The sequence below is a fragment of the Nothoprocta perdicaria genome, unplaced genomic scaffold, assembly GCF_003342845.1.
Source record: "Nothoprocta perdicaria isolate Ctin4 unplaced genomic scaffold, notPer1 scaffold_62, whole genome shotgun sequence".
Taxonomy (NCBI): Eukaryota; Metazoa; Chordata; class Aves; order Tinamiformes; family Tinamidae; genus Nothoprocta; species Nothoprocta perdicaria.
The window spans coordinates 2,625,726-2,643,295 of NW_020455888.1; the positions used below are offsets into that span (position 1 = coordinate 2,625,726).

A 17,570-nucleotide genomic window follows, 5' to 3' on the forward strand; every position below is an offset into this window, starting at 1 on the left:
AAGGAAGGAAGGAAGGAAGGAAGGAAGGAAGGAAGGAAGGAAGGAAGGAAGGAAGGAAGGAAGGAAGGAAGGAAGGAAGGAAGGAAGGAAGGAAGAAGAAGGAAGGAAGCCATGCAGCATAGACTTACAAAATAAAGTTCAGCTCAAAGAAAGAACCTCTTTCAGACTCTGCCTTCACTCCTGAGACTCAAGTTGCTAGCAAGTTTTGTCAAGGAGATGCAGACGTGGAGCAATGTCCATCTCTTATCATGTCTCCTGACCTGGTCACTGAAGTGCAGGGGTTTGTTAGAGAGACACTGACCCCAGCAGGACCATGCCGATATTACATGGTTGGGAATCAGAGACATGGTGTAATCCAGGCTATCAATCTTCCGACTTCCCAACACATTTCCACAGCGGATACATTTAGCAACTGCCAGGCATGAGTGACCCTCAGGAAAGACAACTGTGTTTTGGTATCCATGTCCAGGGGAAGGATGTCATAATAATGATGCAAGGAAATACATGTACAAGAATAGTCAGTGCTAGATGTTCAACCTTCCTTGGGATCCATGCTTAGCTCCCAGATTTCTCATGCCTTTCTTTCTTCTGCTAAGGAATCCATTCTGTGCTGTTTTCTGGCAGATCCTACTCCATAAGCACTAGGATCTACAGTTCCCAAGCCAGGAAGAGGGTGCACAGCCTTGGTGTTTCCACACCGTCAACAGCCTGAGACCAGCCTGAAGTGTGCTGGTCTCAGGGCTAACCTTGGTTTAGGGGAGGCTAAACACAGGAGCTTTGTAGAAAACAAGGAGGGGATTAAACAGTCTCCAGAGGAGAACTACATCATGACAAATTTGGAGATTAACTTAAAATACAACTAGTTGAGAAGTCTTTGATATGCAGTTGCTTTGGTTGCTGCTAAGAGGTTGACTTTGGAGCTAAGCTGTGGAAGCCTAGACCAGTGCCTGGCACCTGCTGAAGAGCAGTCCCAGCAGAGCAGCTCAACTGAAAAACCACAAAGATGTTCCTGCCCCTGCCGAACAGAATTATGGTAGTTTCTTCCCACCTTTTATGTAACAAACACCACCAGATACGAAGGGAATCTGTTGACCAAACTCAATCTAAACGGCTTTTTATTTATTTATTTATTTGTTTGTTTTGCATAGTAGTATTTCTGGTTGCTTTTCACCAAAATATATCTGTCTTCAGTGAAGGGAGGGTGCATGTGATCTTGTGTTTGTCGCTCCTGGATTTCCCATGTGAGGCCTGAGTGCCTTCTGCACCCTCCAGAAGGCCCGGAGTTCCCCTCGGTCTGACCATTGACTTGCAGTTATCATTGTGAAAGTTGAGTTAAGTTGAGAAAAAGAGAGAAAAAGAAACAACCTAAGAAACAGAAACCCCTGCAGGAAACAGGGGTTCTCTCACACCAGCCCTTAGGGCAACGCTTGGTGACCATTGCCACCACCAAGGTGAGCAGTCCCATCTGCCCTTCCTTTGGAGCCGTGTCTGTTAACCCAGACCGCTAATAAGGTCCCCCACTAAAAGAGACCAAGGCTGCGGACCTCAGTCTGCAAGAGCAAAGCTCATGCTTTGTGATCATCATGAAGAACAGGTTCAGTTGATGCCTTTCTGCTTCCCCACTCTGCATCATCATTGCCACCTTCCAAATTCATTCATGGAGATACTGAGAGAAAAGCAGGCCAGGAAGGATCTCAGGGATGGGGATGCTGCAGAGCTGCCCTTGCTTGGACTCTCCATCCTCCCTGTCCACCACTGCTCCTCAGCAAGGCTCTGCAGTGGCCTCTTGGAGACCTTCTAGGCTCGTGTGTCTAAATGTACGTGCATTTGTAGCTTCATCATGTACCTTCAGAAAACATCATGCCCTCAGGTTTGTCAGGGGTGAGGGAACTACTTTAAAGACAGGTAAGGGCACCTTGGCTAGTGGGGCAGAGGAAGCCTGGGGAGCTGCAAGTCTGGTGCTAATCCGAGATGAAATGTTCTGGGAGGACTGAAGGTGGGAATGCCACAGAGGAAGCGAACAACAGGCTGATGGGGAGCTGCATGTCACTTGGAGAGGAGCTGTTTTGTGCCAAGGTGCATGGGATATAAAACAAGCGCAGTGTTGGTAACTTCTTTCAAGGGATTTCTGCAGACCGAGACTGCAGGACGGTGCCACACGTTGTGCCAAAGGCTTTAGTGCTCCCTCACAGAGGCTGCAGCGGGGTTTTGCTTCTGGGCAGCTCCAGGAAGGGCACAGAGTGGTACAAATCCGGGCTCCTGCACACAGAGATTTGGTGCTTGTGCCAGCGAGGAGCTGAGTGCAAGCGCTGGGATAACCCAGTCCCGGCCGGGCTCTGTGATCACACCTGGGAGAGAGTTAGGAGACATGGAAAGGAGGAAGGAGGATGATCCAGTCCATCCCAGCGCTCTGCACTCACACTGATTGCTGATTCCTCATGGTTGTGCAGTCTACGGAATTTACTAGCAGGTCTCAAATCTTCCTTTTTTTTTTTTTTTTCAGGGCAGCATCCAAAAATTCCCAGCAAACAGCACTGTTTCAAGCCTTGTGTGCATACACCTTCCCGTTTCCCCTGCAAACACAATTTCCAAATCGTGTCTCTTCCCTTGGAGAGCTCCGCGTTTGCTCCGTGCATCCTGCTGCCTGCAGCCACCCCAGGCCCCTTAGTGAGTTCCAGGTGCTGTTCAGCAAAAATATATCTGAGTCTCCCCTCCTCCTATGGGTTGTACAACCAAATGCTCAGTTTATTTGCTTGAGCATAACAGCACACTGGGACAGTGATTTCTTTTGCCCTTGCCTTTTTGGGTACTTGCCATGTGGGGATTATGGAGAAACTGTGTACAGTTCTGCTGGTTGGTATTAAAAAGAAAAGAAACATGCAGGTGCAGGTGGAAGGAAAGATCGCTGAAGAGGATTGTCCTACTAAAAAGCCTAAAGGAGATTGTATAGTAACAAAGCACAAAGTATTGTTTTATATAATGCCTCTATAAATACATTCCAGGATGTAGGATAAATATCAGAGAGTTAGAAGATATAGAGCAGGCTGTTAGCATGAGATCAGCTGGGTACAAATCGAGAACAGACAGATTCAGATTAGAAAGTTAAACTTCGTGCCAAAGCACAAGAGACCTGGACGTATCGCGGGGCTGGGAACGGCCACCTCGCTCACTGCGTCCTGGCCCCAGGTGGGATCTTCAAACCCAGCCAGTTTTCCTTGGCTCCTTTGGTTTGGTTTTCAGTAGGTTTCCTGCCAGCCTCCTGCTGCCGTCCCTCCCTTGGGCCGCTTCCCGGCGGGATGGGTGGCCAAGGATGTTGCACCCGGCCGCGCTGCTGCCGGCTTTTCCGAGCGCATTCCCAGCGGAAGCCGGTGGCTGCCGCACGAGCCGCTTGGGATCGCATCCCGCTGGGGCACTGCTTGCCTCAGCAGGCAGGGCTGGGCCGCATTCCCGGCTTTCAGTAATTCCTAGCACAGAGCAAGGGCGGCTCCATGGCGCTGCCGGGGTTGGAGCTGGTGGGAGCTGCTGGAGCAGGATGGGGGACCCAGTGCTTGGCTCCAGGACAAGGACGGATGGGGGCCGGTGCTGCTGCGTGGCAGCGGGAATGTCTCAGGACACAGCAGGGAATGGAGGTGCGGGGGCCTTTCCTCACGTGCATAACTTAGGGAATGACAAAGGTTTATTTTACACAGTTGTATCATATGTTGATGAGATGCTAATCTGTACAAAGAGGAAAAAAAGGCACGCTGTAACTGAGCTCCCCAAAGCACCTCACGTTCACTCGGCTTCGTCCTTTTGAATCAACTAACAAGAGAAAATAAAATCAACAGCATCCATTATATGCTCCCTCCCGTAAGAAACGCAGGCAAGCTTAGGGTGGCATGGACCAGTGACTTCCAAACTGTCATCTGCTGCCCCTAGGCGCACCACGAGCTACTTTTAAGGGCCTGTAGAAGTATTTGAGAAAAAAACAAACATACAGGATTTAGTTCTATCAGAGGTTTGCAAATCCAAAGCAACTGAAAACACTAGATCCTTTAGGATCAGACATGGAGTCAGGGGGATCACAGAATCATAGAATGCCGAAGGTTGGAAGGGACCTCAGAGGTCACCTAGTCCAACCCCCCTGCACACGCAGGGTCACCCAGAGCACGTGGCACAGGGCTGCATCCAAACGGGGTTTAAAGATCTCCAGAGAAGGAGACTCCACAACCTCTCTGGGCAGCCTGTGCCAGGGCTCTGGCACCCTCACTGTCAAAAAGTGTTTCCTTAAGTTCCTGTGGAACTTTTGGTGCCTCAGCTTGTGGCCGTTTCCTCTAGTCCTATCACTGGCCACCACTGAAAAGAGGCCGCCCCCTCCTCCTCACTGCCTCCCTTGAGGTATTTATACACGCTGATCAGGTCCCCCCTCAGCCTCCTCTTCTCCAGGCTGAACAGGCCCAGCTCTCTCAGCCTTTGCTCATAGGGCAGATGTTCCAGGCCCCTGATCATCCTGGTAGCCCTGCGCTGGACTCTCTCCAGCAGCTCCACATCTGCTGGTTTTGCCTCTGGTTTTGCCTCTGCCACTAGCCACGTGACCGCGGGCAGTCGCTTCTCCTCTTCCTCCCTTCCCGCCCTTCCAGCAGTGCCGAGACCATCCATGAGTAGCACAGAGCAGAACAGAGCCCTGGGGCCTGCGGGGTCGGAAAGCCTCACTATTAACACAGGCTTCCTGTATCCTTGGAAGAAGCACTCCAGCAGCTCCACAAGTTAAAAGGCATTTAAAGATGGAATCCGACCTACCAGGGAGTCAAGCATGGAGCAGTATACAGGCGTCTCCCATAGCACCCTTAACAACTTAATCCTTAACGAAGCTGCCCTGGGGCCTGGCACGGTTTTGAGGAGCGAGGCCGGCTGAGGAAACCTGTCAGCAGCGGCTGCCGCTGGCCCCCTACCCACCAGGCTGCTTCCACGTCGTCACGCACGTTCTCAGCTCGAGCAGGGATGCAGAGACGCCGCTGGCACCAGCACGCGCGGCGAGCGGCTCCTCAAGGTTATTCCTGCTGCGTTTTGGTGGTATTTATAAAGCCTGTGTGGAGTTGCTATGGCAGCTGCTCCTGACAGCCCGATCCGTATTCAAGGCTTCTCCTCTCACCTTCACCAGCCCAGCGACCTTTTCTTGGCAAGGAGGAGCTCGCAGGGCTCCTGCAACCTACCCGTTCAGCGAGACGTCACACGACCCACCGTGCAAAACTCCGATTTTTTACAAGTTAATTGTAGTCCCTTAAACTTTTTGAGATCATTCTTCCAAGCATATATTGCAGGTTGTAGTCTCAGTTCAGGTTCTCCTTTCTGTTTGCAATTTAAGCCTGAGAGGGCTCTGCAGGACAGCTCATCCGAGACCGAGACAGCAGGGAATATTTCAACCCAAATCAGAACCAGAAGGAATAACCCGTCACCGTAGCGGCTAGACCACCAGCAAAGGGACAGGAAGCAGGAATTGCAACTCCACCTTCTCTTAACATCTTGGATATCAAGTGATTTAAGCAATTCTTCTTCTACATCTCTTGCTTTCCAAAGCCCAGTTTGCAAAACTCTTGCTTCTAGGAGAGCTTCCCTTACAGCAGCTGAACAACTTGCACCAGGGGCTGCTCGCAGATGGGAGCGACACAGCTTTAACCTGGTGGTAGAAACTCATCTCTGTCAATATTCTTGTCTATTTTAGGGGATTTTGCACAAAGCTGCAGCAAGGCAGCCACACGTGATGCACGACCCGGGCCTGGCAGCAGGTTGGACCGGCGCGGACCCAACGCGCTCCTCCCTGCGAACGCCAGCGCGTGGCTCCCTCTTCTCCAGCTTCATCCCAGCACCACAGCAGGACTGGCATTCTCATCACACCTTCACTGTAATTAAAAGACCAGGAAAAAATAATCCCTCAATGATTGGGAAGAGTTCATTCCAAAAACAGACATTTTCTCACTGTTTCCTCTGCCGCTTTCTCCTCCCCACATCCAGGTTGTAGAGTAAGTCCTTGCTTGCCTGGTGGAGGGGCTCCTTGCCCTACACACGAACCCTTTTATCTTCCCCACGACCAAAACAGACCAGGCTACCTTTAGTACTTTGTAGTGCCTTTTAAACTGGATTTAGCTGAACTTCCTATGCAAAAATCTGACCTTCCCCGAAATCCCTTGATCAGCAATTTCCTTTCTTTCATGTCGGAGGCATTATGAAACACTGGAAACTGCACATACTTTCATAAGGGAGTGAGAAAATCCAACCAAAAACTCCCTCACGAGAGGCTTGGCTTCTCTTTCCAACGTTGAAACCTCTCTCCTAACACAAATTTTGCTCTTGAAAGGCTCCTGGTCAGCAAGCAGCTGATGATGCAGCTTCCTGACCGTGCTGAGCCCAGGGCCAAGTCATGGAAGCTGCCCAGCTCTGGGAGGTCTGAATCAGGTGCTAACGGGGACCAGCTGCTGGAGCCTCCGCTCTGTCTCCTCCAGCCTCCTTCTAAGCGCTGGGCACTGGCACATTCACTGCGTGGTCATTTACAGCAAGGCAAGGCCAGTTGAGAGGCTTGCCTTGCAAGGCTCCCCCTGAAAAAAATAGACCCAAACTTTGGGGTCTGTTTTTATCAAAAAAAAAAAAACCTTTTTTTTTTTTGGGAAAAAAAAATCTGTTTGCTGCCAAGGACTTTGCTGAATGCAGCGTCCCTGTGACACACGGGAAACATCTGCACCGAGCGGCTGCCTCTGGGGAGAGGCACGAGAAAAGCACTCACAGGCTCAAGGAGAGACCAAGGCTCTGCACGTACATTTATTACTTCACACAAACACATTTGCTTGTTGTACAAAAATCTACAGTGCCACCCAAGAGAGTGTTTACAAAGGATAACAAAACGCGGCCTTAGACTAAGCTTTAGTGTAACTTAGGTGTAAACTATTGAAGCACCACATACCGAACAGCTGGTCTGCATGTACTATATATATATATATATATATATATATACAGACATATACATATATGTTTTAATACACACATGCATAGAGTAAACACGTGGTGGCAGCAGGCTGTGACGTGTCAGAACGCTGCACTCTGACGATCCAACCGCCCCAAACCAGGGCTTGCCCCAGAGGGACATGAACGGGACGTGTGGGGCTCGCTGACCTCCAAGCCTGGTCTGGGGGCCTCCAGCTGCTCCTGGTGGTAGCCCAGCCCTGCTGCCCTGGTCGCTGCTGACCCTGAACAGTCTCAGCAGGGCAGGGAGCGTCGTCACCCCATGGAGGGCCGGCCATGGGCCCAGGAGCACCCACAGACACAGGCCTGGACGCAGCAGCAGAGCGTGCACAGGGCGATGCACAAAGCCCCTGATCTCTTCAGGCAGAGATCAGCAGAGCTCGCCACCCTTGCAGCGAAGGGCTGCAGCGTCCCCGCGACCGAGCGGCCAGCTCCGCTGCCGTGCCAGGGGTGGTTGAGCACTGGAAGGCAGAAGGGTGCTCGGCGAGCCAAGGAGCTGCATTGTGGCTCTGCTCTGATGTGTGGGGCTGTTGGCAGGGTGCACACGAGGAGGCTGCTGAAGCCCAGCTCTGCTCCCGGGCCCCCCACACGGGACCCCCGGCCTGGGCCCCCCACACGGGACCCCCGGCCCGGGCCCGCCACAGGCTGCACTGTGCACCCTAGGATTGCTCTGAGAGCAGCGAGCTGCTACTCGAGCATCACTCACACAGGAATCTCTCAGTTTTGCTGATTCCTACTGCAGTGAAACCAAAAACCTATGAGCTGTAGCCTGCAGCCTTCATAGGGAGAAAAGGACAACGGTGGCAATGGCTGTGAAGCTTTCCCTTTATAAAGGTCTAGTTAATTCCTGGGATGCACGGACCAGCTCTTGGATGCATTTACCCAACTGTAAGGGGTCAGCACAGCCTCTGCTCGCTCATCTCCCAGTGCAGAGAGCCCCGCTCCACTCAGTCCCCCAGACAGCTGTGAGGGAACCCGAGGCTTCCCCTGCACCAAGTTACAGCAGCTGGCCAGGAAAGGAGGAGCTGGAGCTTTTATTCCCCGCAAAGCTGAAAATGGCCAAAGTCGACAATCTTCCTGTGCTAACCCCGCCGTCCTTGAGTCTAACGGGGCCTAATCCTGGCGAGCAGAGACACTCTGTTCTTCAGAAAAGTATCAACAGCAGCTGTGTCACAGCCAAGCCCCACAGGTATTTTTCCGGAGTGCCACATGGAAACACGTCCCAGCTGAGCTTCACGCCAGAGAAAAGACTGACAGAATTTCCATGACGATATTAATCTCCCTGACGCTTCTCCACGCGTGTTGGGGCAGAACCTACAAAGCGACAGGATCAACCCAAGCTGTGTTCTTCATATAAAAAGAAAAAATAAAAATACTGACAGGCAGAAAACAATCCCAAACGCAGCCCATCCAGACAGACGCTGCACGCTGTCACGTTTACACCCTGACAGCTGAACGGAAGACGCACTAGAGCTGCGTTTACCTCAGCAGCTCACACGTGTCACGCCCCAAAGGTTCTCAGATCGGCGTGACGAGCCACTGACGTGATGTGCAAGCCCCAAGAACTAGCAAAGAGGAGCAGCAGAAGGACCTGTCCCCGTGCAGGAGCAGGGGACGGACCTGGAGACCTTACCTGGTGAGAGACATCTGGGTCCCAGGCCCCTCTGCCACAGCGGCTCCGTCACCAGAGGTCTCCACAGAGCCCCAGGGCAGAATATCCCTGCAGGGCCCCTCCACGTCGCCAAGATGCCCAGGAAATCACCGCCAGCTTCAGAGGGTGGGTATTTCTCCATAAACCTGCCTTTTTGTTCTCCTTCCTAGCAGGAGAAGCCCCTGCATGTCAGGGACACAGCCGGGGGCCCAGAAGGGCTCTCGCACCCTCCTAGGTTTCACCGACCCGTCTCGGCCCCACACTTGAGCTTCTGCTTAGGGCTGGGAGGGGAAGAAGCAGGTAAGAACAGAAACAAGGTCACAGAGATCATTTTCCAAAAAGGAGTTACACACTTAGACATTTTTATGAAACCTTCATAAAAAAAAAACAAATGTAAACACTTCTACAACATAAACAAACGCAAATTCCATTGCCTAGGACAGTTAGGAAAGAGTTCATGCCTAATTGGAAGTGGAAGCCCACAGCCATCTCTTTTAAGGACAGCCCTAATATTAGTGTTTTTACTTTATTAAATTCCTGGTACTTAAATAATAATAATAACATCTAGAAAGCACAAAGTCTAGTTGGATGATACACAAGCATAAAAGTGCAAGGTGTAACTTAAGTCAAAGTGCCTATGGGATGAACTACGCTTAGAGCTCAGGCATAAACTGGACTAAAAGCCCACAAGGCCCTTTAGCTTTTCCTCTCGTTTCCAACAGGAACAGCCACAGGCAGCACCAGTCCAGTCCAAAGGGACATCAGTGTCCCTGGGTGCACAAGAGAGCAGAGCTGAGCCCACGTCCTAACGAAGGCCAATCCTTCCTTCCTCCTGCAATGCTAATTTATCCACACACTTTGCTCTGAACACTGGAGCAAAGAGACCCACAGGAGAGAACAGCAATTTCGATGCCACATTCAAGGCAGGCAGAGTCAGCAGCTCCGCTGAGATGCGGCTCTTAAGACGGGGGGAACAGGGAGCCCTTGTTAGCGCCTCTGTACTCACAGCCCCGTGGCAGATCTATTGATTTCAGCCATGAAAGATCCCTACTGGAGACAAGAAACACTCCTCTTCACCAGACAAGTAACAGATTATCCTCAAAAGTATATTTTTTTCCCTTCCTGTTTGTCCAGTTTAACTCTTCAGACATTAAATATCACTTATAATATGTTTGTTACTGTGTTCATTCCCTTTAAATGCGAATGGGGCTTAAAATGAGATCTTGTCACCAGAACATGGGTGGAAGAAGGGGAGGGGGAAAAGAGGCAGACCTTTCCTTGAACCTCTAAAAGGATTTCCAACTCATTTTACAAGTGAAAACAACAAAAACCATTAAAAAGTCCAGCAAGAGAGAGCTGTCACTGAGGTTAAGCAGACCCGAACTCTGCCATCCATTTTTCATACTTCTCCAAGTCTGCCGCAGAAACCGATTTGGAGATTTTCTTCAGGGCCAGCTCAAAGTCCCCCTTGGTCACCGGCATCTGGAGTTCCTCTTTGGAGAGGGCGCGGATCTCTTCCGGGGCTAAACCGTTGATGCGGCGCCTCATGGCCATCAAGGAGGCATCCCTGCAAATGGACAGTGCAAACAGGACAACGTGGGGGAGCTGTAACTTGTGCTGTGAGCTTGGGAGTTCTCATTGCGTTCTCTTGCTTTTGCATTCGCTTTCTTGGTGCCAGAGCCCTGGAACAGGCTGCCCAGGGAGGCTGTGGAGTCTCCTGCTCTGGAGATCTTCCAAACCCGCCTGGCCCCGTGCTCTGGGTGTCCCTGCTGGAGCAGGGGGTTGGACTGGGTGATCCCTAGGGGTCCCTTCCCACCTCAGCCAGTCTGTGGTTCTGTGCTAGAAACCACTGGCAGGAACACTTACAAAAGCAGTTATTTACCACAGAAGGTGTGTGGATCCCATCGTTCTTAGCTTCCCCATTCCCCGACCACTACATTAATTCAACGTAATGAACGCGTCGGTACCAAAACCCATTTAACCATATGGTAAATGTGCAGAGATAATTAAAACTATAAAACTGAAAGCCTTTTACAATGATTCATAGAGAAGAAATCTTGTGTCTTCAGCGTGGGAAAGGGCAAGGTGGGAGGGGAACTGTGCTCAGATTTTCTTTTTCTCAAGTAGTCTGAATTTTGCATCTCCCCTCTGCCCCTTAGATTCTGGCCCTCTCTGCACCACGTAGCTCACTAGGGGAGCCAGCAACAGCTCCCCTCTCTTCCCTTCCCTTTCTCCTCTCTGCTCGTGGCACTGCAGCCTTCTCCTCTCCTCACATTCTGGGCTCCCCACAGTGGGTTGAGGCTGAGCCCTTGGCTGCTGGCACAGGCACTATGGAGTTTACAAAGTCACCCTGGGAACAGCCTCTCTTGTGCTTTGGGTTCTCATCTAGACCACGCTGTGCTATGTGAGGGAAACTAAAACTTCAATTCCCAAATTCCTACCCACACCAGTGGAATTCCTGGGCTCCCGGCTTCCCTCAACAAGCTGCCCCAGAGTGAGAGCTGCAGCAAGTCCATCTACTTGGGGAGCATCTGGGGAGAAGCATCTGAGACCGGGCTCAACTTCTCATGTAAACGGGAACTGAAAGTTTGATTCTTTTCTTCATGCCAGAATTTCCCACGGAGCAGGGAATGAGACTACTGCAGTGGGGATCTGATCCCTGGGACAGTGTCTGTGGTTAACACAACCTCCTGGAGGCGTAAATCCAATAATTCTGTTACAGACACTGTCTGCATCACCTGTGCACCCAGAAGCATCAGAGAGAAATCAAAACCCCGCTGCAACTGGTGCTGTTTCAACATACAATATATGGAAGCCCCAAAGAAAGGTCTTATGAGAAGTTCCTTTGTACCAGGAAACTCTAGCTCCTAAATCCATGGGATTAGAAGCAAATCCAAACCAGTTTTGTGCTAGATAAGCAACATGCAATAAATACAGACAATGGTAACAGGTAAGATTTGCCTTTTTTTTTTTTTCCCCCCTCTTAAGACTTGAGCAAACTCAGTCCACATCTTCTGTGGAGACTGCATTAGACTGCTCAACATGACAGGAACGGTGGCACTAAATGGTTCTGGGCCTCCCTCACAGCCACAGCCAGCACAGCCTCAACTTTTATGGCTTAAAGCAACACGTTTATGCAGTTATAAAGCTGCACATGCAGCTTTATTTGAAAATTGAAGTGAACAAGATACCTGCAAACGTTAGTGATGTCAGCACCAGAATAGCCTTCAATTTTCTCAGCAATTTCTTCAAGGCTGATATCAGGATCCAGCTCTACTTCCCGAAGGTTGATCTTCAGTAGTTCTGCTCTCCCTTTTGCTACAACATAAATAAATGTTTCGAGACTTAAAAGAGTAGCATTGAAGAAAAAGAAAAAAAAATACAACTTAGATTTTCAATTAAAAATACAGAAGGGTTTAATGTAGAAAAGTGCCATAATAAATCACAGTAAAGTGTGCAGACGAGCAGGGCAAAGCATATGGGTAAAGCAGCGCATTTTAACCAGTATAACCTAGAGACATTTTCAAAGGTCATACATCATTAAAAACTTCTGTTATGTGACAGGTGACAAAGCATTTGGGCACACAATTCCCAAGGGCACAAAAGCACAATCCTGCTTCAGCTTCTTCTCAGAACCCTTTGGATTCACTTGCTGTTCAACTTGTGTATTATTCACACACCTTCATTAGAAACACACAGAGGATTCCATTAACAGAGCTGTAGACAACACAAAACCCTTAAGAACAGGCTGAACTTTAAGCAAGCATCTAAGTGCTTTACCCATTTGGAGCCAAGAAAGCTGCTGAAGCCTGACAGGAGGCGGATATATTAATACAGTAAACACAGTAACACACTTGCAGTACAAACAGTCTCACATGCCCCTTGCAAAAGCAGGTGCAAAATGCACTTAGTAACACCCAGACACGGAGAGGGACACCTGTGCACACAGTTAACCCTTGTCCTTTGGAGGGCACGTGCCCACGTGCACAGAGCAGCCCAGGCCTGTGGCAGGGAACTCACGTGTGACAGCTCAGGCCTCGGTGTCACTGTGGGCACGGGGGCCAAGGGGCTCAGTGCTGTGCTGGCTTTTGCACCAAAGGCAGCGTGCACCAGCTCAGCAGCTTTATCTCCACAGCGAGCAATTTTTATGACTTACAGGGACAGCTACAGAGAAAGCAGCAGTAAGAAAAGCTAAAAGTCTTAAAGAAACATCCATACTCATGTTTTATTTATTAGCGACCCTAATTATAAAAAAGAAAGGGGGAAAAAACCACAGCAAGCATGTCTAAGTCTGCCTTTTCTTAATGCTCTGCAGAGCTGTCAGTAACACAGAGTGCTATCAGTCACACACAGCTGCCACTGGCTATAAAATGGAGATTTATTATCTACAGAGCACCTCAGGATACACATGGCAAACCTGCACAGAGCCTCCTCTCTACTGGAGAACATTTTTATTTGTCTTAAACTTTTCCCGGTAGGATCAGCAAGCCCTTACACTGTTCTGGAAATGATACACTGAAGAATGTAGAGTCACACCAAATGCCACTGTTTGCAGGTGTATACAGAACATAGCATATCATAAAATTCTTCAATTAAAATATTTGGCCACATCAAATTACACAGCGGAATTATCAATACATATCATTTACATTTTCATGGAACAACTCAACGTCCTCATGTACAGAATAAATGCAATAGAAAATAAGACTTGAAATAGAACAGAACACATTTGAGATGTGGCCCAGGGTATAATATAATGTGTCAAACCCCAATCTTGTTTAATTAGAAACAAGTGCAAAAACGGATAGAATTTTAAGCTAATTGGTCATAAAGACAAGCATCCTGTTAGGAGCTCCTGTTAGGAGCTGTAGCTGCCTGTAAGCTGCAAAGACAAGCTGCAGAACTGTTACGGTGTCCTTATACCTGCTAAGCTCAATCACAACTGCTGTCACCGGGAACACGCATCTCGTTATCCCGAGTGCTCACGCAGGGAGGGGAGGCAGCCGCTGCAGCAGGCAGAAACAAAGCGGTGCAAACTCCAAGTGATAGGAATCTCAAAATTAATAGGACAGATAAAATGACAGGCAGGAAAGCTGAGACGTCTTAGGGCGGGAGAGTGATGAGCCTGCTGCTCTCTGAGTGACTGCGAGCCCAGGCAGAAAGGCCAGCAAGCCCTGATTTACAGGGAACCAAGCCTGCCAGGGAAAAATTCATGGATCCACTTCTCTGCGTTCATCTGCAAGGGCAGGGAGTGCATTTGCAGCACTTCCCAATGTGTCCAAAGGCTGCCTTTGATGATCACTCAAGGACTGACTGTTAAACATTTAAAATAATTCCAGGCTCATTAAAACTAACTCTCCTTCAGAATGTGAGAACCCATCAATGGGCTTGCAATGAAAAACTGCAGCTCTTTGTTTTCAAGCCCCCGAGCAAGTATTTGCTTTTTCTCTCGCCCTCTTTAAAGTGATCCAGCCAAATGATTAACCCCTGAAACTCACCCTTCATCACAGAAACATCAAAATTCATTCCAAACCCAGCAATCCTGGAACAGCCTTAAGCTAGTCTTGGAATGACTCTTGTAAAGGAAAACAGCAAACATACCTGTGGGCAGAGGGATATAAATCCTCTTCTCCAGTCTCCTTCGGAGAGCTTCATCAATATCCCAGGGAAAATTTGTAGCTGCTAACACCATCACCATTTTGGAAGGGTCATCATTTTCCAGAGCACCACCCACCCCTGAAAGGAAACAGTTGAGAGAAATTTCACCCCACTAGGCTTCCAGATTGAGGGGTTTGCAAAGCACAGGACAAACCCTGCAGAAGCTTGAGCAAAGCCTGGCAGTGCTTCCCAAAAGTATCCTAGCATAGGAGTGACAGGACCACCATTGCCACGGAAAACGGGATAGCTGGCTCCTTTGCACAGGCAAGGGAAGGCTCTTTTGGCCAGTATTAATAATGCAGTCGTATGTGATGTGTACTTATTAGTCCCACCAATAGCAGAACAAAAATGCTACTTCTGTTGAATTTGGCCACAGAAGAAACAGGAACGACTCCTTGGCCTCCCCCAAGAAAGGCTGCAAATAAATAATCTTCTGGGGACAAAAGTTGCCTGTCCTGAGTTCAGTGCTATGAACATGCACATCTGAGGACATTATAAATGGAGGTTACATGATAACTACAGCACAGAGATAGTTATCAAACCAGTGAACCATCCAATGGTCCTTAGACAGTGCTGCTCACCCTGTGCACCTGCACACAACACGTACTGAGTATGCTTAACAGGGTGCTATTAGCTGCCACAACAGGCTATGGCAAAATCAGGTCTGCCAGTGGCAACCCTGCGCAGGAGACTGTGGGAATGACATTTGTTTAAACTACATCAGAAACAAAGGCTTGAATTCAATCGCACAAATGTTCACTAGTCGCTTCTCCTCGCGTCAGCTCTCTCCTAAAAATGAACCTAAAAATGAAATGAAACTTTTCCACTTCATTAAAAAAAATAAAGAAAACAGAATAGCATTTTCATTTATTTGCTTTTGAACATTCTGAAAATGCACTACTCAAACTCCATCTTATCTTTCCTCTGCAAACAAAGCTGGTATTTTTCAGCTTGCTCAAATTCCGCTGTTCCCTCCTGGAAAGAAACAGCATCCCCCCCATCCCGAAGGCAGATCTGGGCACTAGTTACCATCCATCTGCACAAGCAGCTCTGACTTGACTCTGCGACTCGCCTCGTGCTCGTCCGAGGTGCCTCTGCGGCTGCAGATGGAATCTATCTCATCAATGAAGATCGTTGTTGGAGCGTAAAATCTTGCCTTCATTCAAATGAAAACAGCATTATTAAGACTGCAGCAGCAAGCAGAGGCCCGCACGAGACCACAACCGGACCGAGCCACGTGAAGAAATAAAGAAACCTAAAGAAAACGGCATCTCTCTTCTCCCTTCTCCCTGTTGCAGGAAAGTAATTTAAAGTGTTGATTTGACAAACAGTTTGGCATATGCTCAAGCACCACTTTAAAGGTACTTAAGTGCTTAAGCACCACTTTAAATGGTACCCCATGTGTCACAAGTCTTTCAGTGTTCCTTTCTTAAGCAACTTTCCTTTTCTTAAGCAACTTTTCAGTGTTCCTTAAGCAACTCATGTTGCAAAGAAGAGAAGGAACACAATCAAAATATAGGCAGTTTCTAATGTCCAAATTCTCATTCTTCCTGGGAAAGCATAGAGAAAAGAAAGGAGCTCGTCCAATCTCTGAAGAGACTGTTTTTCACTGAGTCTATGGGAGAAGTTAAATGAAGAACATGGAAAGGTGAAGGACCCCTCAGCACACGTCTGTATGACATGTCTTCACATACCCGCATGATGAGCAGCGCCCAATAATTCACTGAGAAGCTTTTGCACTCACCAAAATAGTCACAGAACTGAAATCTATTTTGCTTCTAGAATAACAGTTCCCCAACTCCTCCAATTTCAAATCTTCCTTTTATGGGTTTCTTATCCCAAACAGTGAGAACTGAATCCTTGCCAAGTTCATGGCTCTACATGGAACTGCTGCAATTCCATCTATAGCTTGGGAAACGTGATCCTGAGCAACATTCCTTCCTTTATCACCAAGAACATATCAAGAGAACGACTGCAAACTGTTACCTAGCCAAGGGGCATCAGTGCAAGGAGCTCCAGCATGAGCTGGAGCTTTGGGGAACGGGCAGAAAGGCCCCTTCTCCCCCTGGTGATCCAGAGACCCCATCCTCAAGGACCTACCATTTCAAACAGGAGGCGGACTAGCTTTTCAGACTCTCCCCTGTACTTAGATGTCAGAGTAGAGGAAGACACGTTGAAGAACGTTGTGCCACATTCAGTAGCAACAGCTTTTGCTAGCATGGTTTTGCCAGTGCCAGGAGGACCAACCATGAGCACACCCTGAAAGGTAAAGACAGAAGTAATGAGTGATAAAAGCAGAAATTTGTGTTTGCAACCAGCTGCAGTAGATCTTAATAGTCTCTGAGATCTGTTTAAATGCTTAAAAATACAATTATCATCAGTGGAAGACAAAAGAACCGTGTTTTATGAGAACAGCATGGAAGTGCCTCTCCATTTAAGAACTTCTAAGGCCATATTACTGCATCTTAGCACCCTTAGCCCCTCCTGGCTGAAGCAGTGTCCCTACCACTGTGCCAGAACATGGCTGCTTTTTCTGTTTGACAGATGAGGAACCGTGGCTCACGTGGATTACAGCTCAACCCCACAAAACCCTCAGTGATGCCTCAAAAACTTTAAGCTACAAAACTCAACTGCACTCATTAAGTGCCAGGCAGACACATCAGCACGTCCTTCTGCCCATGGCCTTGTAGTCTATGGGAAAGTCTATGGGAAGGAGTCTATGGCAAGGAGCCCAGATGGCTCCCAGTGCAGCACACACGTACCCACTACCCTGCAAGCAGGTTTTCTCACTAGCCACACAGTGCCCTCAGCATCCTCATTAAGATTAAGCATTAAGACCTGCTAATCGCCCGGATTACACTGAAACATAGAAGTTTTCAAGTGAGCTGCTGCACCAGCTCCTGAGTATGTGGGCTCCTGCCATGAGGTTACTGCTGATTCTCAGAAGAAAAGTGACTCTTGATATTATTTTCAAATACAGTTTGAATATATTTCCAAATACAGTTATCTTTCCGAGTAATCTCTCCAACCCTGCAGCAGTGAATAGGGCACTAGAAGAGGGCACTGTGGTTTGGAACACAGCACTATGAATATGTGGTTCTCAAGCAGCTTTGCTTTTCTTTGACTGCAGAACCTCATTACATGCCAATGAGAGTTCTCCGAAGTAAAGTTGCACTGTGCTGCAAGGGTAATCAAATTAGCTGGAATTAGAATTGCACATCATAATGTGCTTTGCAATTAATATCTTACATAAAATGCCACAGCAATA

At 48.6% G+C, this 17,570-nt stretch overlaps 1 protein-coding gene across 1 annotated transcript in view; it reads right to left on the reverse strand.

Moving 5' to 3' along the window:
- Positions 1–8,124: 8,124 nt before the first annotated feature.
- KATNAL1 (katanin catalytic subunit A1 like 1) overlaps positions 8,125–17,570 on the reverse strand; it is a 34,689-nt gene continuing 25,243 nt past the window's right edge. The window contains exons 7-11 of the mRNA XM_026049835.1: positions 16,403–16,561; positions 15,332–15,458; positions 14,246–14,380; positions 11,836–11,962; positions 8,125–10,211 (exon numbers count right to left, since the gene is read on the reverse strand). Coding sequence (XP_025905620.1) covers positions 10,013–10,211; positions 11,836–11,962; positions 14,246–14,380; positions 15,332–15,458; positions 16,403–16,561 — 747 coding nt within the window. The 3' untranslated portion in view covers positions 8,125–10,012. The remainder of the gene's footprint in view (positions 10,212–11,835; positions 11,963–14,245; positions 14,381–15,331; positions 15,459–16,402; positions 16,562–17,570) is intronic.